At 36.9% G+C, this 26,638-nt stretch overlaps 1 protein-coding gene across 2 annotated transcripts in view; it reads right to left on the minus strand.

Annotated features, from left to right (window-relative positions):
• Positions 1-8,250: 8,250 nt before the first annotated feature.
• TECPR2 (tectonin beta-propeller repeat containing 2) overlaps positions 8,251-26,638 on the minus strand; it is a 153,663-nt gene continuing 135,275 nt past the window's right edge. The window contains exons 18-20 of one of the 2 annotated variants that reach the window (XM_051978328.1): positions 13,951-14,092; positions 11,434-11,583; positions 8,251-10,538 (exon numbers count right to left, since the gene is read on the minus strand). In XM_051978328.1, coding sequence (XP_051834288.1) covers positions 10,381-10,538; positions 11,434-11,583; positions 13,951-14,092 — 450 coding nt within the window. In that variant the 3' untranslated portion in view covers positions 8,251-10,380. Of the gene's footprint in view, positions 10,539-11,433; positions 11,584-13,950; positions 14,093-21,434; positions 24,809-26,638 lie in introns of those variants that run through there. The other variant, XM_051978329.1, reaches the window with a different exon arrangement.

Raw genomic sequence — 26,638 nt, forward strand, 5'->3', positions numbered from 1 at the left:
TGTGTTCTATGATTTTCAAGTTCATTCCAGCTCCAAATCTGACAAAATGTTTATAAGAAAATGCTCAGATAAGGGATTAACCTCATTCTGGCTGAAGGGATCAGGGAAAACTTGGAGAATATATTGTACCTGGTCTGGATTTTGAAAGAAGGGAAAAATTTCAAGAGGAGGTGAGAGTGTTTTAAGGATGAAAAGTGAAGTATGGGGCAGGATACTCAAAAGCAGAATGGAACAGGACAAGATTAGGAATCAGCTAAATGTCCAGTTTGGTTGGTAAGTAAAATACATGAATGGATAATAGAGTGATTTCACTGAAAATATAGGTTGGAGCTACAGCATAATAGACCTTGAATGCCAGACTAAAGGATACATTTTTGACTTTATATCGTAGGAGATGGAAGTAGTGGAAAGTACTATAATAGAAGAAAGACATGATCAGACTGGCCAAAGATGGTGACAGGAAAGATTACAGTCTAATGCAGCTGCCCTAAGAAACTCCCTAGTAAAGAAGAAAAAGGGAACGAGATAAATGATTTATTCAAATCAAAGGGAAATACTACTAAGCTCCTCTAGTTCACTCTTTTTAAACTGGTTGAACCCCCATATGGGGGTTCATAATTGAATGCGGGGATTGTAAAATTGATTTATCAATAAATGTTTGATTTGTATGCCTATTTTATATATCTATATACCCAGGGTCATGTAAAAATTTCTCAGGCTAAGAGAGTCACAAGCAGAAAAAGTTTAAGAAGCCCTACCTATTCGAAGACTGCAGGTACTATGATAGTAGGAATACCAGGGAGATCAGGTTGACTTGATAATTTCTAGGTTCCTTTTACCTCAACATTTTATGATGTCTAGGTCCCTGCCAGGTCTGATATTCTATTTACCATATCCCAAGGTCTCTTCTAGCTCTGTTAAGCTAACATTCTGATTTCATAAAGTGAATTAGATGGTATATTGGACAGATGCTCTGGTATAAACCAGATAAGGCATGAGAAAGACAAGACAAACTCAGGGTAAACAGACAGGAAATAGGAGGGTAAGAGGGGGAATGTTTCTGGATGCCAGGCAAAGACAGAAATCTTGGACCTCATTTTTGGGGGTGGGGTAAAAAGGGGAGGGAAAAGAATACAGCAGATCCATTCCTCATAGTCATTTAGTCTCCAAATCTCTGCTTTTACAAGATTACTGGCCTGAGTTGGGATTCAGTCTCTGGTTGAGGTTATGGTTCAGAGGGCAATCAGGGTCATGGAATCCTGGTCAATTTGGAGCTGAATTAGTATGTGACCAAAATTAAGGTCCTGCCTATGACTTAGGAGCACGGAGTTTGTAAATGATTAGGGATAAAAAGCAATCTGGACCTGCATGTTAGTGTATGGCTAGGGTTAGGGAACACTACCTGCTCAGAAGAATTCTATGGGGAGGGCTAATTCTGAAGCAGATTATTCCAAATTGTGAGACACTATGCTTTTCTGGTGTTTTGCTACTTGAAACCTTTCTCCCCTACCTTATTTAAGCCAAATCAAATTATGACAAAAGATAACTACATCAGTCTGCAGAATAAGGTGTTCAGAGGCTGAGACTGAACCCCCTACACACACCAGTAGGCTCAACTTTAGAACATCCCAGCTTTACTTCCAAGTTCCTGAATCCAAACCCTTTCCCATTTATTACTGTCCCCATCTAAAACAGGATCCAAGGATTTGAACCTTATTCTCCCAGGATTGGAGGTGGGTTGGAGGGAAGGAAAGAGTGTCCATCTGTGTCCTTGAAGTTGAGTGTGCCTTTTCCATTTGGCTCAACCTTGTTTTTTTAGTGGGAGGTTTTGTGTGTTTAGTTTTTATAATAGTATTTTATTTTTCCAAGTACATATAAAGCTAAGTTTTCAACATTCATTTTTGTAAAACTTTTGTGTTCTAAATTTTTCTGTCTCCTTTACCTCCCTTCTTCCCAAGACAGCAAGCAATCTAAGTTAAATATGTACAATCCTTTTTAAAAAGGATTTTCATATTCCATATTGTGCAAGAAAAGTCAGACCAAAAGGGGGAAAAAAGCCACGACAAAGAAAAAAAAAAGGTGAAAATAATTATGCTTCGGCTAACATTGTCTCTATACTTCTCTCTCTGGATGTGATTGTTGGCTCGAGCTTTTAATCAACACCTCCCCAGTGAGTACCTGGGTGCATTTCTTTAATGGAACTTGAGTCAGGAGGCCTTTTCCTCAGTCCTATCCTGACTCTTGGACATAGCCCAACCCCAAGTGGCAATACCATGCCTGACCAGCTGATGAGGTGGCCTAGACAAAGAAGGGCGAGGATGATGACTCAAAGTTACTACTTCAAGTTGAGTCAGGAAGGAAGTGGACAAAGTATCCATCTTTTCATCATCTACATGACTCTCCTACACCCTTCTGTAACTTGGCAGAAATGCAATGTAAGCAGCCAGTCCAAGGGTACCAGCCATGTTCTTTTCCTAGGGCAAGGTAGATTTGCCCTTCTGGCCCTATCCAGTTCTCTCCTGGCCCCTCCAGAATCCTGGCAATGGATTTAAACAAGAACATAAGACAATCAATCTTTTTTGGATGGCTCCTTCTCTACCATTTGCTCATCCCATCCATCTTTGAGAACTATGTGGAGCAGGATAGACCTGGTAGACAGTAAGACCTGAGTTGAAATAGAGCTTCAAATACTTTTAATAGCTATATAATCCTGGGTAAATCCTTTAACCACTCTCAGTCTCAGTTTCCTTATCAGTAAAATGTGGATAATATCTACCACCTGGGGTTGTTTTGAAGATCAAATGAAATATCTGTAAAATGCTTTGGTAACTTTAAAGTGTTATATAAATGAAAATTTTTATTATGAGTTTGGTAGTGATGTGGAATCAGGAGACTTGAGTTCAAATCTAAGTTTATAAACTAGCTGTGTGACCAAAAGCCAGTCACTCCACTTCCATAGTGTGGCTCTCACCTACTTTTGTAGACAATTTACATTATTCCTGACACCCACTCAAATTTGGCATTTTATTTCCTATAACCTCTACAAAGGCAAATGCTGCATTTCCTCCTCACCAATATCTCTTAGACTTTTTAGCTTCCTTCAAAGATTAGTTCAGGTTACCACTCCTGTCACAAAGCCTGTACCACTCCTGGCTTAGCCATCCTCCCCTTCTCTTTCTCTCACCCCATTTCCACCTCAGGATTCTGAGTTTATGGGAATCAGGCTAAATTCCTCAAGCTGACCTCAGAATGGTTATTTTCCTCTCTGGTTTAGCCCCCATTTAAGGATAATCCAGATTATCTCCAAAACAAAGCTTAAGTATGGCTTATTACCTAGATTTCCCCAAATGTAGTTAATGAGGTTCCTGCTCCTGTACAGATACTCAAATGGACAGCCTTACCACTCACCATAGGTACATAGAACTCAAAAGGAGTCCACAAACAATATAGAAATATAATGCAGCTCAATAGGCCATTAGACACCCCATTCCTTCTTCCCCCAGAAAGAAAAGAAACCTTCAGGGATTACTGAAAAAATTCTTCCTACTTTCCTCAGACTTAAATCAATCCAAACAATTCATGAAAATAGTAAGGTTGACAAAGTTTGAATCTCTTGTTTCAGTATGGTGTGGCTTTTGTTGTGCCAGGATATATAGAGATGAGTTGAGAAATAATCATTTTAATTGGAGAACTTATTAGAGTCTACTGGCTACATGGGATTTACATCCAAAGCATGTGGCCCCCAAACAAAAGGACTATAGATAGGGCTTTTTATAGGATCTAAAGAAACTAGCAAAAAGGTTAGCTTGCTTCCAATATCTGACATATTTGCAACTGTTTGTTAAGGGAATATATCAAAGATAGGGGCAGGGAGACAGAAGTCTTGCATGAGATCTCTGCTGCTAATGTTATGCAGAAGAGGAGGATACAAGAGTCTTTTAAGTATGCAAAAGGGGTTTGGGATTGCTGGGTCATTTTAAATTCTCAAACCCAGTTTTCCTATGGGGAAGTGGGAGGGGGCAGAGTCCTATGTTCTATCACTTTAGTCTTCCAGCTTCAAAGTAAATACAGTTTTCCTTCTCCAAATTACATGCTGTTGAGGAAATCTTTTTTTTCCTCTGAGAAAATGGCCCTGAATCTTATATTCTCAGTTTCTCAAAAACTCTAGAATTTGGGATCTCTCAGACTCAGGATTGATTGTCCATATGGTAACCTTCAAGATTGGTTACATCCATTTTAAGAATCAGCTGTTTCTGACCTGTTTGGAAGAGGAAATAAAAAAGGCAAAAGATGGCACCCAGGATATGGAAGTCTAAGCCATATGCTTCTCCTGAAAAATCTTCATTTTCTGCTCCTTAAGGTTGGGGGAGAGAGATAGAGAAATGATGTGCCCTTCCTCATCTTTTCACAAGGGCCAAAACATACAGGTCCCAAGTCAAGTTTCACTTGATCACTGGTTGGATCCCAATTGGCTCAGAATGAATGTAAATAGCAATTGTTTCTATTTGGGCCAGAAATCCCCTATCCAAATTTATTTAAAAAACAAAAAACAAAAACAAGTAAAAGGGATCTTTCTCTGCCTCATTTCTTATCTAGCCTTAACCACTCACTGGGTGTTGTCTCAGTCAAACGGAGACCTATTAAAGGTCTTAGCTTTAAAAAAAAAAAAAACAAGTTCTTTAAAAAGTCCTTAAAAAGACCACTTCATCCAAGACTGTCCTCAGTCATCCTGATCTGTATCTGGCAACTGGACTTAGATAGTGTAATGCCAGAGAAACTGAGACAAGATAGAGATTAGAGAGTTTTTAATATTTTATTGAAAGGGAGAGATTGTGCTGGGGGCATGCTGCTGTGAAGCTGATTTCCAAAGCATCCAGCAGGGAATGTGAGTTCTCAATGACATCTATATCCTTGGCTCCAAGCTTGGGGCTCTAAGACAAAGGGGGGTGGAGTCCAAACTCTGGTGATCAGGAATTTCCAGGCAGGGACTATCAATCTGATTCTGACAAATTGGGGGTAGGACCACAAATTCTAACAAACTGGGAGTTAAAGATGTGTCTTAGAGCCGGGAAGTCTGGATTCCCCCTTATCTTGAGTTTATACATTGACAATTTATAACCTCTGAGTTATATCAATCTTAATGAACCCGAGCGGGGATTTGCAACTATGGGGATTGAGGCATAACATTTAAGGAAACTGAGGCAAGACCAATTAGGGAAACTGAGGCCCGACAATAAAGGGGAACTTTAGTTCCGGAGGAGAGAGTGAAGCAGGTAACATTGCTCATCCCTGCCTCACTTAAATCTAATTCACTTTACATGTCACAGCCTTACCTCCCTGACTTAATGGTCATCTTCAAGAATGAAGGACAAACACCACCACCACCACCACCACCACCACCACACCACCACCACCACCACCACCAATCTCCTTCTAGTCTCAGGCCACCTCATCCCCTCCTCTAGAGGAGTAAGAAATGATCTTGCTCCGTGAGGCCACTTCTAAAACTTCCCTCTACTACCTTATCCTTTCCTCTTCTGAAGATCAAAGTATCCAATTCTATTCCACTATCTCTTGCTTCTATCATCTACCAAACTTAAAGTCATACTCTTTTCTTCCTCAATGAGTTTAGCACTGGGCCCACGGGTTTCCTTTCTACTGGGAAGTTTTGTTGTTATCCTTGGTGATTTCAGTATTCACACAGATGATCCAAACATCCAGACCTCTTTATCAATTTCTTCAAATCCCATGACCTCTGTCTTCCATTCTATTGCAGCCAACAATAGGAAGGATTTTCAGATCATCAACATCCAAAATTGTTCCAGCTTCAAGATACTAAATTCTGAAATCCCTTTCTCCAATTACAATCTCCTATCATTCCACAGCTTCACACATACACCTACTCTTTTTTGTTTTCCTCAACTATTCGGTCCCTGGATTCCTCCCAGTTCTCCCTTTTCTGAACCTATCTATAGTGAGCTCTTCTCCAGACTGTGATCATTCTACACTTCAGATCCTCTTCACAACTTTCTTTTCACAACCATTCTTTTCTCCTCTTGCTTCAGGTTCCTTGTCAAAGCCAACTCTTCCACTGGTGCCCCTTCATCCCATCCCATCTCATCCTGTATCGTTTGGGAGTTTGCCTTATTGATATCCCACCTCCATCTTCAATATTGTACTGTCTACTGGTACTGTATTCTCCTGGTTCAAAACATTAGAACATTTCTCAATCATCCTCTTTCCCCAATCTCACTGCCACTACCTTTCCCCTAGTGAAATAGCCTATTTCAACAGCATCCTAATTGGTCTCTCCTCTCAGATTTATCCACCACAAAATTGTCAAAAAAATCTTCCAATTACTGTCCACTTTTCCCTCTGTTAAAAACCTTAAGTGGTTCTTTATTTCCTCTAGGATAAAATATAAAACCTTTACTTTAGAATTAGGCCTCCATAAATTTGGCTCTAGCACACTTTTCCAGTTTCACTTCATATTACAACCTTCCATAAATTCTTCTTTTCAGCCAAACTGCTTTAACCATTTCCATCTCCTAAAGCCTAGGTAGTCAAGTACATTTGGATTCTTCTATTTTGGGGCACTCATGGTTATCACAGCTTTAGTTCTCAGAATATAGATAGAATTTGGGGCCAAGGTCAGGCTCATGGTCAAGTCTCACATAAAGACAGAGATAAGGTCATTACCTTATAGGTAATAGGTAAGAAAGTAGAGTACTTTGCCATTTTCCTTCTCCAGCTCATTTTACAGCAGAGGAAACTAAGGCAAATAGGATTAAGTGACTTTCCCAAGACCACCAATCTAGTAAATGTCTGAGGCCAGATTTGAACTTGGGAAAATGAGCATTCCTGACTCCAGGCCTAGAGGCCATCTACTGAGCCTGCCCTAACACTTAAAAAAAAAAAAGCAACAGAAAACAAACAACTCTGAAAAATACTATTGATCTTTTAATAGAAGTTTGGATACCTAGCACTTTTTGTTAGCAAAGTTCACTTTCTGTCTTAGAGCCTTACAATCAGCCCTATATAAAAGCATTTTATTACATCTAACTTTCATAAGTTACAGAGACATAAGTTATAAATAACTTGCTGTGACTCAAGAGTCAGAAACATTAAAAAGATAGTTAAAGCAAGGTTGGATAATAACAGAGCAATTGCACATCTGCCTTCTGGTTTATAGCCTTGACTCTCTACTTACTAGCAAATGATTTCTTGTCTTTGAGTTAGTTTCCTCACGCAGGGTTTATTGTGAGGATTCATTGAATCTATGTGAAAAGCATGTTGCCATTATGAAACGCTATATAACAACTCAAATTTATATAACACCTTTAAGATGTATCAAGTGCTTTCCTGACAATAATCCTGTATGGGAAGTGGTGAAAGCATTATCATTCCCATTTTATAGAAAAGAAAATGGAAGGTTAGGGAGGTTGAGAGATTCATTTAGTCGCAAAGCTAGGAAATGTGGAAACCAGAACACAAATCTACGGCATCTGATTCCAAGACCTATGCTCTCTTTCCACGATACCACATTGCCTCTGACATATAAATGTCAGCTATTATTATTATTATTACCACATTGCACTGACTTGACCTCCAGGGAATCTGCCTGGCATGCTTTTAGAAACAGGCCTACCTACAATGTTTGGAGTGTTTTAGCCTTCTCTGTGAATTCTCTTTGTATGTTAAAACATCAGATTAAAAGTTCCTCTCTGACACTACCATTTCCACATTAACATCAAACTTGTGCCTTCCCTTCAGCAAATCAATGAAAATTTTTTTTCTCCCTTAAAAAACTATTTAATATAGATCACTTGTCTGTCTGTCTATCTATCTAGCTATCAGAATCATACAAAGAACATTAGAGATAAAAGAAACCTTAGAATTGTAAAATCACAAAATAAATAGAGCTCTAAGGGACTTTTTCCCCCCTAAGGGACTTGACATCAAAACCCTCATTTTCAGATAAGAACATTGAGGTCCAAGGAAGAAAAGGGTTTTCTCCTGCGATTACATGATGAGATAAAATATCTAAGAACAGAACTCACATTCTCTTACCCTCTGGTCCAGTATTCTTTCTGCTCTTCCATGCTCCTCTGTCTTAAAAATTTTCTTCACAGTCATTGTATTCTTTTCATAGTTAGGAAAAACCTAGAAGTTTATTTGCAAAGATGCAAAGGAAAATCAACCCTACTGTGAGGGCCTCCACCATGTTACTGAAACACCTGACACATACAGTTTTGAAAAAGTTTAGTTTATTGCACTCTTAAAGCACAAGCAAAAGTTAAAACCCAAATAAAAATACTATTCAGAGCAATGAAGCTAGAGGACTTTTATAATTATTAACCAGACTCAATTTGAATTGCACTAAAAGTTCTATGACTTAAGGGCTTCCATATCCATTATGAACCAAACAAGGCACAGTGTATAACATAGTACATAACTTGTACCTGGACTGGGGCTATAATACAAAATATTATATAAAAGTGTCCACATTAAAGAATCTTTTAGACCAATGGTGTCAAGCTCAAACAGTTCCCTGTGAGCTACATATTGACTTAGAAAATTACAAATTAACATCTACATTTTTTTGTATATTTATTTTGTTAAACATTGCCTGATTACATTTAAATCTGGTTCTAGGTGCATTGGGGAATATTGGGCCACTGGTTCTTCCTCAATTATTAATATAAAACTCCTTTCTCCCTAACTTGGTCCTTCCATAGTATTATTCTAGGATTGTATCTTCACAAGTCAAGAGCGCGATTCTCATACATCCTAACACACTTACGTTAAACAGGTGTTGAGATCTAAAAGCAAGGCCCCAAACTAAAACCAACAAAAAGCCTCTTAACTGAAATTGTTGTCTACTGCTACTTTCAAAGGTGAAGGGAGAGGGAAGAGTAGAGGTTCTGACTCTACATGGGACACAAGGCTATTTTCAAGTTTGCCTGGGATGGGCAGATGGTAGAGAGCAATTTCCAAGGATTCATGTTCAAAGACTGTTAACATTTCTGGGGAACTGTGCTGAGGTATGGATCTGAATGAGAAGCAGCCTGCTGCCCAGGCAAGGGGTCTAGGAGTGAAGATAACAAGATCCTTTTCTCTGAGCTCACTATATAAAGCTGACTTCTCTCTTCCCCTTCTTAAAATTGACAGTCTGATAAAGAAGCACAAATTCAAAATAAAGCTAAAGTATGAGAAGGGGAAAAGTTCATTATGATTTTTTAACATAAAAGCTCTATTTTATATCTTTAGTTCTAATTTTTTAAAGAATGAGGTATCTCAGAGAGGTTTATAGCAAATCTAAAAGAATGGCAATGATTAATTGACTGAGGATGTTGCCTGTTTTCAACAGGCAACATGTGTTAAATATAACTTTAAAGACATTGCTAAATTTAGCTAACATAGCTATACTCCCAGTAGTGAAAACATTTCCCCATCTCATCACTAACTCAGCTTGTGGGACACATCTCAAGTATCTACATACACTTGTGTATCTCATTTTCATCCATATATCTTAAATATTATTATTTCACTTGCCTTATATTATGAGAATGAGAACACTACTTTGCCCTGAGTGCAGTCAGGGAGAGCACCGTCTGGGGTCTTTGTGTGAGTCCATTCACCTATCCTGTTCTATTGCGCTTCATCTCCATTTACTTGCCCCTCTGGAGTTGAGATCATCAATATTTCAACAACTCTTAGAGTTTGCCCGAGAGGAGGAGAATCAACTCCTATGAGTGTAATTGAAGCCATTATCTGAACAAACTGTGATGGTCGAAGAACATTAACCTGATTCTCCATTTAGCCCTGGGCTATTACATGTTTATAACAGGAAACTGATCGTGCTGGTCCTAATCCATCATTTTGGGGAGAATAAAACCAAAAAACAACAAATTCTACTTCATAATCTACATTTACTACCTCTTGTTGGTACTGAAGATTTGAAATTTTATCTAATGTACACATACTATGTTTCAGCTTAACCTGAATTTTTGATGATAGGAACTTAAGATAATTTCACTTTATCCAACAATGAGATTTGTTGACAATGTGTTGAACATAAACAGAAGCCCCTCTCACAAAGATATTACATATTTATAGATGTTAGTGTACTTGAGACTGAAAAGTAGCTGTTGTCACAACTAATGAGATTAACTGAGTTAATGGTCCAGAATGAGCTGCTAGAATTAAGAGTTTAATTTCAGTTTGCCACAGTTGTTGGCTTCCAGAGAAATACTGAAAAATGTGGATTCACTTGGGATGGACGGTCAGGTGTTAACTGGGCACATGTCAAAAAGGAGCTGACTGAAGCCAGTTATGCCAATTATAGGAATTCTTGAGAAATCCTTCACAAAGATCCCTTCAGATAACTTCCCATTCATCTTCAAAGTCATCAGGATGAAGTAAGACTGAAGTGCTGCCAGTTTTCTGTAAGATGTGGGAGTGGCTGAAGGTCTTTGTAAGACGCTGGAGAAGATATCCTAATGGGCCAATAGCCCATAGTTCATCTAAAGGGGTCACTGAAAAGAAAACAGTTTTCATTTAATTAATTGCATGTAATTTAAATAAGTTTAAATTAAATTTAAATACTAAAAAATAAATATTTAAATAAAGAGCCTAATAGTGATATTAACGCACAAAGATTAATTATGTAATGGAAAAGGGCATTCACATTTAGAGACTAGTGTTTGAATCCTGGTCGGCACTTATTAATTGTATAAACCTGGACAAATTAGTTCATTCTCTGTAAAAAAAAAAAAAAAAAAAAAAAAAGAGGCAATGATACCTCTACTATTTAACTCATAGGGTAGCAATAAGGAAAGTGCTTTGTAAATCTTAAAAAATTGTATAAATATGATCTTCACAATAATCCCATGAAATCTGCAGAGTAAGTATTCATTGTGTGGATAGGTTAACAGAGATTTGGAGAGGAATTTTAAAACTTAGAGACAGAAGGGGTACTAGAAACTACTTAGTTCAACCTCTCACTTTTAACATGAAGAATGTGAAGTAGAGAAGGGTCAAACATGTAATGACAAATATAGTTAGAACTGAAACCCAAAGTTTTTCCAACTCTAACAATCCACAAACCCAGTTATTAATACTACAAAGACCCATCTAGGTTTTGATGACTGGCTTTACAAGATGATGGCTTTACAAACTCAACCTGGAGGTAGGAAGAGAGACACAATCATGGATATCCAAATAATGGTGTTTTGGATGACTTTGGTAAAGATAATGGAAGTTTCTCTCTTCTTTTTCTATAGTTCTGTCTTTAGTACATATTTATTTGTGTTCTGATAACCCAGGGGAAAAAAAAAAGATGTGTGTGTGTGTGTGTGTGTGTGTGTGTGTGTGTGTGTGTGTGTGTGTTTCATGAGGTTTCCCAAACTAAACAAATACACAATGACTTACCTGTCAAACATGACATATTTCCAGGGATTTTCTTCCAGTAGTCTCCTGCAGGGTTCTTATCAGTGATGCCATACCGGCGGGCCACATCACCATTTGCACAGTGTGCCCAAACTGTTCTTGTACTTACAGCAAGATAAGAAGCCTGTAATCCTAAAGTAGACAGATTCCATGACACACACTAACTTGTTGCTCTAACATTTTAACCTGGAAATGCAAGGGCTACCTCTCTTCCATAAGAACCAGTTTTCCCCTTTACAAAAATTCAGGAAGTTGTTTTTGGTTTTCTATGCTAGGTGTATACATATATAAAATAGGTACACAAAATGAACATTTGTTGATAATAAATCATAATTTTGTGTCTCTTCCTCCCCACCCCATTCAGTTATGCAACATCATAGGGGAAGTAACCCATAGTCTAAGAAACTTTGTTCTAGATTGCTTCCTGTTCTCAGGTCTTTTACTGAATCATAGAAACATAACATGTCAAAGCAGGAGGAAACTTCCTTATCAGAGAAGACAAAATATCAGAACTAAAGATATTTTAGTGATCATCTATTTCAACCTTCTCATTTGACAGATAAAGAAACTAAGGTCTAAAGAGGAGAATTCACACTGCCAGTTAGTGGCAAATGTAGGCCTGAAACCCAACTTTCCTGACTCGGGATAATGCTCTTTTGATTAAACCAGTAAAGACAAAGATGTAGAGATTCATGAAACATGTATTAAGGACCTACTCGGGCCCAACACTAGGTCAGAAGCTATGAGGCATAAGAAACTTCTCTCTTTTTAAATTTATAACCAAAGGAAAGAAACCACTTAAAAATTCAAGACTCTTGCCCATTTAGAATATCTGAAACCTATCTGAAACCCAGTCAGTAATCCTGAAGTAAGGGAGAAAACTAAAATAACTAATAAAGTCTCTGAACTAAAGCTCACATGTATGACTTGGGGGCTCCTTAGGTTCTTATTCAGAAATCTACTGATGTTTCTTTGACATAGAGCTCTGACAGGCCTGTTTATTTGGTTTCCCAGACCACAGCAGATTAGAATGAAGAGCTGGGAGAAGGGCCGCAAGAGGCAAGCGTATTTACTGTTAGGGGAAATTTAATGAATGAGAGAGAAGATAGAAAAATTATAAAAAATAAATACAAAATGTAGAAAGTTTAGCAATGTGAGAATATATAGCCCTCCAAACCTCACTCAACCCAGCAAGGGGAATGCTAGATGATTATGATAATTAAGAGGCATTGCTATATTATGGAAAATGTGGTAGACTAAAGTCCAAGGCCCCGAGTTTCTGTTAATTCCAAACTGTGTGGCTGTCTTTAAGTCAATTAACCTCTCTGGGCCTCAGATGTTGGATGTTGGATTCAAGGGCCTCCAAAGTCCTTTTCAGCTTTAAATCTATGAATCTGAGTCATTAAATAAGTTAAAATATTACCCACTTTGCCATTACAGATTTTTTTTTAAAAGACCCGAGTTCAAATACTGGCTTAATCATTATCCTGTGTGAAATCGGGCAATTTGCTTTAACCTTTCTATGTCTCAGTTTCCTCATTTGTAAAGTGACAGAAATGAACTAGAAGATTTCCAGAGTTCTTCCTAGCTCTAGATCCTCTGATACTTCTGTTGCTTATGATTGCAATCTGAACTAATTAGAGCAACAACAATAGTAATAAAGACGTTGATGCTTATATATTCTCAACTATTCACATGTTATGGGTAGTTTGGGAAACAATCATTTTTTTCAGCATTTATACAGAATCAGGAGATCACTATTTTTCTAGTGAGACCAAAAAAAAAAATATGTGTATATAAAGATATAACTATAAGATTTCTAAAATAAAACAAAGTTTTGATTAGCTGAGGCAATCAAACTCTGTCACTTGACTCAGGCAGATTGTAAATACCAAAGTGGAAAGGGAGGGAGAGGAGGAAAGATAGCAGCAGCATATTTAGAACACAGGGACTTCAATTACAAATGTTAATAATGTGTTAAAAAATATTGTGGCAGATGATCCTAGAAAAGTTACCTGTTACCATAATCAGGGCAGCTAAATCCTGGAGGCAAGACAAGGTGGCTTTCAACAATGGCTCTGAGGCTTCTCTCTGCTTTGTTCTCTCAGGGCTGCAAGAGTCCTGCAAGCAGATCCCCAGATCTAGAAGGCTAGGGTCTACCACATTTGCTGCTATTACACAGTTTGGATGAAGGGAGGAACAGCTGGGAGTTAGGTGAGACTTTTTTTTTTTTGAGAAGCTTTGAGGTATCCAGAGCTTATGTGCGACTTTCATTGTGTCCTGTGGGTATCCCTGTGGAAACTCCGTGTGGCTGTTAGGTACTGCCCAGCATCCTGGGTACAAGAAACATGACTTGATGGCTCGTCCCAAGGTCACAATGGGACCTTGGTGGTCAGGATGGTGAGGCCACAGTAAGCATGCAGAAACTGAAGGAAGGTGAGGAAGGCAAAGGAAAAGGAAGGAACTAGATTAGGGTGAAAAAACATTTTTTAATGGTACCTGGCACATGTTCCCAGTCAGTTCCCACAGGCATCTCCTCAGTGATTCCAGTGCGGACATAGACATTCCACTTGTTGTCAATTGCCCATAACATTTGGTCATTAGGACTGGAATGGACACTAACTAAGTTGATTCCCACAGGCTGGAAGCATGAACAAGAATTACATAGTGACGATCAGAGCTTAGATAAGGAAGAGTAAGTAGTTCTACTACTCATAACCCTCTGCAACCCAAAAAGTTATTGATAGCAGCATATTATTTTAGTATGATGAGTGAAAGGAATAATAATTTATATTTCAACAGAATTTTAAAAGATTTGTAAAATGATTCCATCACAGTAGCACTGTGAGACAGTTTTTCTATTTTATTTACTATCTATAGTAAATCAAAGGATCACAAATAGGGTTAGCAGGGAATTCAGGTCACTTACTACTTCAACCTTTCCACTTTGCAGATAAGGAAAGTCAAGCCTCAGTTAAGTGATTTGCTAAGGGTCACTTGGTTGAATCAGTGGCAGAGCTATGGTTCAAACTCAAATCTTGTTACTACAAGTCTAACACTCCTTGCACTACTTTGGGCCAGACACATAAGCTTTTGGAGTCTTGGTTTCCCATCTATAAAATGAAGAACCTTTGAGATGGAAATTCAAGGGGTGAGAATCAAGTGAAATAATGCATGTAAAGTGCTTTCTAAAGCCAGATATCACAGTAATCCTCATTTTAAAGAGGAGGGATTGAAGCACAAAAAGTGGAGAAGGCTTGTCTACCAAGATCCATAATTGCTACCTGAACTCCAAATATTCTTTTCACTACATGATGCTTTATCTCATACCAAGAGAGATCATACACAACCATGGAAGGTCACAATCTCAGAAAATATCCAGCCTTTTCATTTTATAGATGTAGAAATAGGTGTAAAAAGGGGAAATTACTTGCTCATAGTCACAAATTAGATATGGAAGTCAGTACAATTTCAACTTCAGACTAAACTTTAATAAAAATGTTTACAACAAAGCACAGGGTTTTGTTGTCTCATAACTGCTAACTCTTCTGAGAGAGCATATACAGAACAACTCATAGTTATTCCGCAGCATACAAATATAAGCTATTTCTTTTTATTATTGTTAATAATAATAATTACGTTTGCATCAGGAGTAGCTTTGGTAGAATTTTCTTTTTGTTCTTTTAGCTTTCATTTAGGAAGTTTACTTCTTGAACTTGGAACTTAACAAGTTAGAGGATAAATTATTCAATTTATAAATATCAGTCATTTATTCAAACAGCCCCAACACAAAACCACACACAGATAAAAAGTGTTCTGATGTTAGGGACTTGAAAAAGCTTTACCTCCTTCTCTGAAAAGTAATAGGTACCAGTTTATTCAACTGAAAAATGATAGGAGTTAGATAATACCTAATGATTTTTTTTGTTATCCTGCTTAAGTTATGAATGGTAGAGTCACTATTCTGTTCTAATGTCAGGAAGAGACAGAATCTTCAACTGGAACAAAAAACCTTAGCAGCAATTACCTGATTCTGATATCACAGCTTCATTGTCAACTTGCTGTGTAAGTTGTGTGTGTAGTCTCAGTGACAATATAGATTCCTTTACATATCACAGAGATAACACAAAACTGTGGATACTGATGCCAGACTATCTCTGCCCTGAAAGTCACTCCTTTGAATCTGTCCAAAAATTAGCTCTTCACAAAGCTACTTTTATCCCCATTCTCTACTGTTGCTCCCAAATAATAGCTAATCATTGTCTTCACCAAACCATGTGCATGAGGGTAGCTACTACTCCATGTGCCCTTCTGAAAATACTGATAGAGCCAGCTGCTGCCTTCTGGGTAGTGGAAAGAGTCCTGGATTTTCAGAAAGAAGATCTGGCTGCAATGGGCCATTTCTTGCCCATGTGAAACTGAAGTCCTTTAACCACTCAGATTTTTCTCTACTGCACTATGTAGGTTCAGGTAAGATGATCTTGAAGGGCTTTTCTAGCTCTATACTTGACACACTTGCAAAGGAAACCTGCCCATGGCTGCGGATAGTGGCACTTAGCCTCCCAACTTTCTTATACTTCTCAATTATACCATTATAGGATTCTATGAAATTCAAAACTATCACACCTTTAGCAGCTGAATGTAGTGAAAAGAACATTGGGCTGGAAATCAGGATATGTAGGTTTGAATCTTTACTTTTACTGACTGATTTCTTCTGTGACTCTGTCTTTTCCTTGTCTGATCCTCAGTTTCAGGGATAATTTAGACCTTTCTAATGCTAAAGGTATATTAGAGTAATTTTAAATTGAACCAAAAATAGAACTGTTTCTTTTGATACTTTTCCCGCTAAACAAAGTCTTTCCTTAATGCTATGGCCTTTTCTCAGTACACATCCTTCTTGTCCTCTCTGCAGCTTCTGGCACTATCTGTCATCTGGATATTTTCTCCTTTCGAGGCTTTTTGAACATCTCTCTTTCTTGATTCTCTCCCAACTTGTCTGAGCACTCCTCAGTCACTTTGTTGGATCTTACTTTCAAGTCAAGCCCACTAATTGTAGCTGCCCCACTCCCAGTCTCTATAATAGGCCTTTTCTCTTCTTTCTCTATTCTTGTCACACATATTTCCAGAGCTATCTCAGTGTTTGGGAGGCTCTGAAGGAAAGTGTGGGAGAGGAGAGGTATCAGACTGACTACCAAACTGAAGGTCTACAGAGCCATTGTGCTGAACTTATTGTTATATACTTGTGAAATCTGGACAGTATATGAGCACCATGCCCAGAAATTGAATCACTTTTATTTAAATTGTTTTAGGAAGATTCTGAAGATCACTTGGCAGGATAAGATACCAGACAATAAGATCCCTTCTTGAACTAAACTACCAAACGTCTCAATTCTACTGCAGGGAGCACAACTCTGTTGGACTGGCCACACTGTTCAAATGCCAAATATGCACTTGCCAAAAAAAAAAAAAATTATGGAGAACTCACATAGGGCAAACGCTCATGAGGTAGTCAGAAAAAAATCAATACTAGGACATTCAAGGTGTCTCTTAAGAACTTCAGAATTGATTGTATGGCATGGAAGACATTGGCACAGGATTGCCCAGCATGGCATGCCCTTATCAGAAAAAGTGCTATATTCTATGAGCAAAGCAGAATTGAATTAACTCAAAGGAAAAGTGAAACAGACAAAATTAGAAAAGTTATCCCAAATGTTCATATGACCTATTGGTGTCCAACCTGTAGCAGAGCATTCTGAACTTGTATTGGTACAATCTGATTCTGACATAGGAGTGTCATTCTGGTCCTCTTTGAAAACAAACGACAACAACATTCTTTGTTATTTGGGGATCTCATCAGCTCCTATGGATTCAATCTCTGCAGAGAGATGATCATCAGGTCTTATTTATCTAGCCCTACTCTTTTCCTCATACTGACATCTCAAACTTAGTGAGTCCAAAACAGAATTCAGTATATTTTCTCCCAAACCCTCCATATTCTAACTTTGCTATTACTGCTCAAGATAACATCGCTCACCAATCACACAGTGTTGAAACTCTGGCATCCTGGACTCCTTATTCACACTTGCCTCATAAATCCAATTTGTAGACAAGTCCTGACATTTCTATCTTTACAACATCTCATTTATGTCCTCTTCTCTCCATTCACAACTTTCAATGTTTTCTCCTCTCCACTCACAGCTGCCATCCTACCCTCTCCTTACATCACAAGTGCAATTTTATTTTCTGGCTGGTTTTCTTGCCTTAGATCTCCCATCACTTTAGTCTATCCTCCAACCAGCTACCAGAGTAATCTTCCTAAAACACAGTTCTAACCATGTCAGTCACCATCACCAACTCTAGTGATTCTCTGTTCTACTTAGGTTCAAACATAATATCCAGTTTGACTTTTAAAGCCTTTTATAAATTTCCAGTCTTCTTACATTTTACTCCTCTCCCAATACTCTATATATAATTCAGTGACACAGGCTTTTCTTGCTAGTCTTCAAATGTAACACTTCATTTCCCAATCTCCTGCTTAGCATACTTTCCTACCTTGTTTCCAACTTTTGGCTTCTTTCAGGACTTAGTTTAAATTCCATCTTTTAGAAGAGGCCTTTCCCACTCTCTCCTCCTCTTCCCAGCCCCCTGCAACTGCCTTCTCTCTGAGATTACTTTACAATTGCACTGTATGTATATCTTATGCACATACTTGTTTGGATGTTATTCTCCTCCATTAGAATATGAACTCTTAAGAGTGTTGGGATCATGCTTCTGAACTTCTTTGTATTTCTAGAACTAACCCCAGCACCTGGCACACAAGAGGTACTTATTACATGATTTTAGATTAACCAACTAATTCATGCAAAAAATAGTACCTTGAGTCTTGAGGAAAACTAGGGATTCTAAAAAGCAGAGGACAAGAAGAAATGAACTAAAGGAATAGGAATCAATTAGTGCAAAAGCATACAGATGAGCAATAAAAAGTCATATATGGAGAATAGGAGGTAGAAGACTAGCTAGAATGAAGAATACATGAAAGATAATAATGTGAAGAATGGAAATATAGATCAGAGCCAAACTCTAAGGAACTGAAATAACAGGGAAAATTATATCTTGGATTTTAAAAAATATTTTGATAATTTTATTTCAATATGATTGATTTCCTCGATTATCCTATACATTTTATTATATACATTTAAAACTATTATTTTGATAAGGTGTCCATGAGCTTCACCTGTCTACTAAATGAGTCCATGACATAAAAAAGGTTAAAAATCTCTATCCTAGTGCATACCCTTTGACCCAGCAGTGCCACTACTGGGTCTGTATCTCAAGGAAATCATAAAGGAAGGAAAAGAACGTACATGATCAAAAACGTTTGTAGCAGCTTTTTTTGTGGTAGCAAAGAATTTGAAAGTGAATATATGCCCATAAATTGGGGAATGGTTGAATAAGCTGTAGTATATGAAGGTAATGAAATATTATTATTCTATAAAAAATGATGAACATGCTGATTTTTGAAAGGCCTGGAAAGATTTATGTGAGCTGATGCTGAGTGAAACAAACAGAACCAAGAATATGTTCTACACAATAACAACAAGAATATGTGATGATCAACTATGAAAGACTTGGTTCTTTCTCAGTGGTTCAGTGATCCAAAGCAATCCCAATGAATAGAAAACACCATCTGCATTCAGAAAAAGGATTATGGAGATTGAATGTAAATCAATACATGTAATGTTCATTTCTCTCTCTCGTATTTTTTTCTCTCCTGTAGTTTTCCCCTTTTGTTCCTATTTTCTCTCTCAATATGATTCATAAAGGAATGTATATTTAAAAAGTTAAAATACATATATAACCATAAGTAAATAAAACAATTTTTAAAAAATCTCTATCCTATAGCCAGTGAGTCTTTGAAATGTTTTGAATGAGTGACACAATCAAATCTGTCTAGTCATGTGAAGACAGCTACAAACCTGTCTAGTCATGTGAAGACAGCTACAAATATCAATTTAGTAACTATATGGAGGATGGCTTAGAGAAAAACTTGAAATAGGAAGATCAATAAAGAATAGTCTTAAAGTAGAGCTGAAGGCCTGAATGAGGATGGTAGATATGCAAACTGAGAAAATGAAATAAAGGAAGATTACATGGAGATTATGATAAATGAGCCATTTACAATTTATCTAGATATTGAAAATAAGGGAGAGGAGAATTAAGGATGACTCAAAAATTACAAATTTAGGTAACTAGAGAGAAAAGCATAATTAGAGAAAAAGCATAATAGAGAGAAAAGCATCTTAATAAAAATAGGAAGTTAAGAAGTTATCAGTAAGATAAAATGAGCAAGTTTCTGAAGATCTATTTGGAAATAATAAAGCATCTGTTTAGGAAACAAGATACCTACTGAGTATAAAGTTGGGGTCAATATTTACTTTAATAAATCAAATTTTCAGGACTCTGCCAGGTGATTCCTTCCTCCACCAACCATCTTAACTCCCTCTATTTTATTATATGATATTCATGAGTGGTTGTGGCCAAAAAATTCATCATCCAGAAGTCAACCATAAAATTTGTCAATCTACATTTAGCTACGCAGGTCTTCAGACAGCAGATACATAGTCCTTTGACAGACTCATTCTTGAAATCTTTCCAGCTTGGCAGGATTTGCCAAAGCTTGTGCTCTGCTGGTATTAGAATTTAATTCCTAATAACTGTTCCTTTTTTTTTTTTTTTAAATGAAATTTCACCTGTGAGGCAGATTGAAAATAAGTGAAAGAATGGTGACAAGAGGGAAAAATCTGCTAGAAGAGGCAAGATGGAATGAAATCACTGTACATGGATAAAACCAAGGACATGATGGTATAGTGGGAAAATACTGGGGGTCAAATTATCTTTGTTCAAGTTTTTTGACACTTACCTAGTTCTATTAGCTTAAGTTCTTTCATCTTTAAAATGAGGATGATAATGTTTACACTATCTATCTCACAGAGTTGTGGTAAGGAAAGCTTTTTGTAGTCTGTATGGCATTTTGCACAATAGGATCAACTTTTTTTCCCCCTGCGAGGCACCTGGGGTTAAGTGACTAGCTCAGGGTCATACAGCTAATAAACATTAAGTGTCTGGGGCCGGATTTGAACTCAGGTCTTCCTGATTCCAGTGCCAGCATTCTATTCACTGCACCATCTGGCTGCCTCATAGGATCAACTTTTTAAAAAATTAAATCATTAGTTCTTAAAGGTTATTTAAAGAAATGCCCTTCTAGTTATTGTCTCTTACAATCTTTAAAAAGAAAAGACAAATACACACACATACACACACACACATATACAACTATGAACAATGTGTTTAAGATATTGAAATATGGTTTATGAAATTTTTACTAAAGACTGTATACTCAAAAAATTCTCAGAATTGGAATGGCTCGCAGAGATTATCTACCACAATCTCTACTTTAAGCAAGAATTTTTCTGAAGTGTTCCTTTACAGTTCTTCAGTATTCTATATACTTTTAAGGGGTAGGGAGCTTCCACTTTTAAGGAACTCTGAATTTTAAGCAGTTACTTGTCAAATTAAATAGTATCCTATGTTATAGGTTGGTTGACCCTCAGGAAGTCACTTTATATTTTTGTGTATCAAAATGTATACTTGTCAATACCTACCAACTGCATAGGGATGAAAGATAATAAATAAAGTTAATTTTCAGATGTAAAAGGGATTTTTCAAATTGTTAGATTTTCTTTAAATATTAATTTCACAAGGGAGGAAAAACTAAGATAGCTCATGGCCTCAAAATACTACTACAGGAATGTGTTAAAACCCAAATGAATAAATTATATAGTACTACTTCACATTAGGGGTTCAGAGATTATTCTTTGTCAATTGCTAAGATATTATTAAGGATATAATTTATATGTAAAAGGTTTACTCTCTGATCTAGAGTTTGGATTCTTAACTTGTGTGTGTGTGTGTGTGTGTGTGTGTGTGTGTGTGTGTCTGTGATTCCTTGGCAATCTGAAAAAACCTAAGAACACGTCTCAGAATAATGTTTCTAAGAGAAATTCATAATAAAAGGAAATTTTACATTTCAGTTAGAGGACAGTAAAAATAAAAATATAAAATTTTTTCCATCCAAGTATAGAGATTTCCTGAAATCTATCCATGAATACTTTGGAGGTTAAGAACTCCTGATGTAGAGATGCTATGACATGGGAGAAAAAACATTGTACCTGGAGTTAAGAAGACCTGAATTAGATTTTTAGTTGTATTACTTACTATTTGACCTTGCACAACTAACTCTCTAGGCATAGGCTGTTTCATCTGTAAAAGGAAAGTAGTTTTTACTCTTTATCTCTAATTCATTCGAATGCTAATATTCTGATTTTAAAGAGATCACTGTAATATTCCTGAAAAACCTGGTCATTATAGGTCCTTATGGTCTATGAAATGAATTTCAACAGGCTGTTTCATTACTGAGTATTATCTCCAGCCTACCCTCCACACTTCTTGGAACTGTTCCATTTTTGTGCTTGCAATTTTCATCTGGTCCAGATTGGTACCTAATGTAATGCCTACCTTACCTTAAATGAGAGGCTATACTTTTGTAATCTGACTGATAGAACTTTATATCTTGACTGGTTTATTTGTAATGCAGAACAGGGCTACACTTGAAAATCCCCATTCAAGAATTCTATGATATTTGCCTATGATTAGGAAATTATAATTTTTTACTTTGTAATGCTAACATCTCACTGATTCAGATAGTAGTTTTTTTGATGTTTGCTGCTAGAAGCTAAAAATCTATAAATTCTTAGCCTACTATGTGTCCAAGTCCTCAAGCTTGCTCAAAGTTGAAGAAAAATCTCAATGGCAGCAAACAAAATTCTAACTCTGACCTTCCTATCAGCAAGGAGCTTCACTTGAATATTATGAAACTTAATGGAAGACTGTTAATTTCTATCAGAAGCAGATACTTCTGAATGTACTCCAATGTTTGGAACTTATCTGAGAATTAATGAGAGTTCATGATCCATGTTAAAAAAAAGTTTCAATCAATTGCATATGTAGTCCCTTTCCTCCATTCAGACTCGACTGACTGGACAGTCTGACTGGACTGACACAGCTATCGCTATGATGGCTTAGACTAGCATAGTCAACCTATGAGTATGAATTGGAATCTACCTGGCCTCCTCCCCTCAATTTCCCTAATAAGAAAATCAAAACTTACATCAACAGCACATAAACTGTTGAAGAATGTGTAATCAAAATGCTGTTCATCATAAATAACAGTAGCAGACATGTGTATGACAGATGTTTCTGTTAAGAAATGTTTCTTACTAAAGTGGGCAATAATCTTCAAAAAGTTGGCCTTTAGTAAATATTAGCTGAGGTAAACTGAAAGATGATCTGTTCAAGTGGCAAATTTGCCAAGAATAATTTTCTCTCACAACAGGGAAGCTACCTAGAAAAAAGAAACCTGATAGAAAATCTGAAGACTGAGACTGAAATTCTAGGTCTGCCATTTATTAGTTGTGTTTCTGTTTCCATGCTTTCACAGAACCCATTTCTCACACCTGAAATGCAGTCACTCCTTACCTCTGCCTCAAACCCTGGTTGCATTCAAAGTTCAGCACAAATAGCAAAAGGTCTTTTCTTTTCCCCACAGCTGCTAATGCCTCCCTCTACACTAAAATTATCTTGTATTTATTTTGCATATACTTTTATGGATACATATTTTTTTTTCCACAGAATGTAAGCTTCATGAGAGCTGGGGCTGTTTCATTTTTGTCTTTTGTCTCTAGTGCCTCTAGTTTCTTATGTGTAGTAGGAACTTAATAAATATTTATTATTACTACTTTGATAAATGAAAGCTGAAATGCAAGAAGAAAGAAAAGAAATAATACCAATGGAAAAATAATAAGTATTAAAAGTAAAAGAAAACAAAAACTAGGTAGTGATCTTGTCAAGTGGACTGTGAATGTATTTTATTTTGTGGTTTTCATAGCTTCAGATAATCTAGGCTTTGTTTTATATATATGAATAAAAATTATTCAATAAACATATATTAAGTACCTACTATATGCTAAAGTCACCTTCTTCACCTTCTTCACCTTCACCTACACGAGTGAAAGTGATGAATTGTGGGAATGATCCAAGACTGAGCTTGTCTGGATATAATCACTGATATGACAAGAGTAGCAGCAAATAAGAGAGGAGGACAGTGTAGAGTTGAAAAGGTAATCTAAGTGAAGTGTAGTATTTACTAGCAGCATGGTGCTAAGTACACCACAAATACTTGTTGTGGCTAAGGTGGAAATAGTAGTTCATGGGAAGTGAATAGATTGAGAAACTGAATAGTTACAGTGTTTGAGGCAGAGTCCAAGATGTACATTTAAGTCTTCTAGTAAAAGGGCAGGAGTCAGAGAGAAGAGAAAAATCGTGAGCTATGTACCAAATTCATTGAAGAAGGAAGGGGAGTGACCTGGGAGTCTGTAGACAACAGCTACCAGGATTTTGATTAGACAGAATAGCAGGAACTTCAGAGATAGATAGATTATTGACTGATGGGGAAGTAAGGGAAGAGCCTGGAAGTGACAATGGGGAAGCCCAGCCTAGAAGCTAGCAGGACCTAGATTTCAAGTCCTACCTTCTGAAACATTGACTGTGGGAGCTTGGGTAAATTGCTAAACTTCTCGGTGCCCTAGGTTAGTGGCACTTTATTTTATTTATTTATTTTTTCTATTTTTTTTTTTAATTTTTATTTAATAATTACTTTATATTGACACTCGTTTCTGTTCCGATTTTTTTTTCCCTCTCTCCCTCCACCCCCTCCCCTAGATGGCAAGCAGTCCTTTATATGTTGGATATGTTGCAGTATATCCTAGATACAATATATGTTTGCAGAACCGAACAGTTCTCTTGTTGCACAGGGAGAATTGGATTCAGAAGGTATAAATAACCCGGGAAGAAAAACAAAAATGCAGATAGTTCACATTCATTTCCCAGTGTTCTTTCTTTGGGTGTAGCTGCTTTTGTCCGTCATTTATCAATTGAAACTCAGGTCTCTTTGTCAAAGAAATCCACTTCCATCAAAATATGTCCTCATACAATATCGTTGTCGAAGTGTATAATGATCTCCTGGTTCTGCTCATTTCACTTAGCATCAGTCCATGTAAGTCTCGCCAGTCCTCTCTGTATTCATCCTGCTGGTCATTTCTTACAGAACAATAATATTCCATAACATTCATATACCACAATTTACCCAGCCATTCTCCAATTGATGGGCATCCATTCATTTTCCAGTTTCTAGCCGGTTAGTGGCACTTTAGAAGTTGTCACTTGAACACAATTGTTCAACCTGTTATGTGAACAAACAGGAGGGTAGAAAGATGGCTAGTATTCCAACCTCTCCTTGATAGTCCATGAAACTTGTTTCTGGCACAATTAAGCTCATCCTTATCTCCTCATACTATTCTTCTCCCTCCAAAGAACAAGTTTCTAATCTGCCCCTTCTGTATCAGGTCCTATAAGCTATATACCTTCTTATTAGTATACTACAGCAACAGCTGTGCTCGAGCTGTTGTGAAAATTCCCCTTATAATCACCCTATCAGGGATGAGTATATCAGAAAAGGCCACATAAATGAAGTGGTATCTGAGTTAAGTCTTGAAGGAAGATATTTGCTGACTTGTCTTATAGAACACAGCATAGTTCATAATGTACTGTGCTGATATTATCTTAGTTAATTCCCACAAGATGGATAGTATAACTATCCCATTTTTAGATGGGAGGGGTAAAACATAAAGTCATTTGTCCATGGTCACACAGGAAATGAAAGACCCTGAACTTAACTCTAGCCATACAATCATCTATTTAGAGCCTACTCTTCTAATTTTATAGATGAGGAAACTGAGACTGACTTGTTAGTCATTATGTATCAGAGGTGGGATTTGAACCCTGACCATCTGATTTATATACTTGTATTCTTTCCAGTGTAACACTGTCTCTCCCTCTTAGTCCCAAATAGATTATATGCTCCTTCAACTCAGGGAACATTTTGTATTTATGTTTGTAGCCCAGTATCTTGAACATTATAGGCAATTAGCATTTAAAAAAACCTGTCTAAGCCTGGGCTCAGCTCAAAAGATAGCTCCACTGGGATGAACCTAGATCATGGGGGAAGAAGAAGAAGCTAAATAAAGATGGTGTTCACACTTGGGTAAAGATCTTAATTGCTGTTTTCTGGAAGGCTTATGGCAGAAAAAGGAGGCTAGGAAATTGCTACTAATAGAAAAAAATAAATATATTAAGATGCAAAAGTGTTTTGGCATTATTAACACTAAATCATATAGAGCCAAAACACTTTTAAATAAGACTTTTAAATAATCTATATTTCATTCATTTTTTTAAGGAGCTGGAACAAAATTATATTTCAGCTAACAGGGAAAAAGGCAAGGATAACAATCATCATCAAATTAAGAACAAAAATAGAATTCATCAAAAGAGATTGATAAGGAAACTACATTTTGCTAAAAGGTACTATAAACAATAAATCAATATTAATATAAAACACATGCAATAAATGACTACATATCTAAATTCTTTAGTGTTTTTTATGCATACATATTTATACAATTATCTTGCTGCACAAGAAAAATCAAATCAAAAAGGAAAAAAAAATGTATCTCATTCATTCTTAACTGCAACTTTACTTTTTCTCCTCTGGCTTAACTGAACACGACAATCTCACACTCCCATCACTCAGCTTCATGTGCTTTTTTCCCCCTCCCTTGCTCTCCTCTCTTAGCTGCAGCTGTTACTGTGTTTTGGCTAGTTATTCCTGTAAATGTCATGAACAAACAGCAATAACAAACGTGAAACTATTTTTACCATGGGGAAATTAAGTATTTCACTAGATCAGCTCCCTTCCATTACTACCCAGAACTTTTTCTTTTTAACTAATTTTTCTTTCCTAGGGATTCTAGGAGGTAAGCAAAGGGTATATGGTTATCAAGAAGGAAGCAGAAATCAAAAGGGAAGTTAGAGTATCTGAAAATGCAAAGGCATATGAGACCTTAGGAAAATCACAATTCCTGTCACCTTGACTTCCTTCTTTCTGTACAATTAGGAAGTTGGACTAGATAGCCTCTAAGTTTCTTTCCAGTTTTTGATCCAATGGAAATATATG

Source organism: Antechinus flavipes, chromosome 2, assembly GCF_016432865.1.
Source record: "Antechinus flavipes isolate AdamAnt ecotype Samford, QLD, Australia chromosome 2, AdamAnt_v2, whole genome shotgun sequence".
Lineage (NCBI taxonomy): Eukaryota > Metazoa > Chordata > Mammalia > Dasyuromorphia > Dasyuridae > Antechinus > Antechinus flavipes.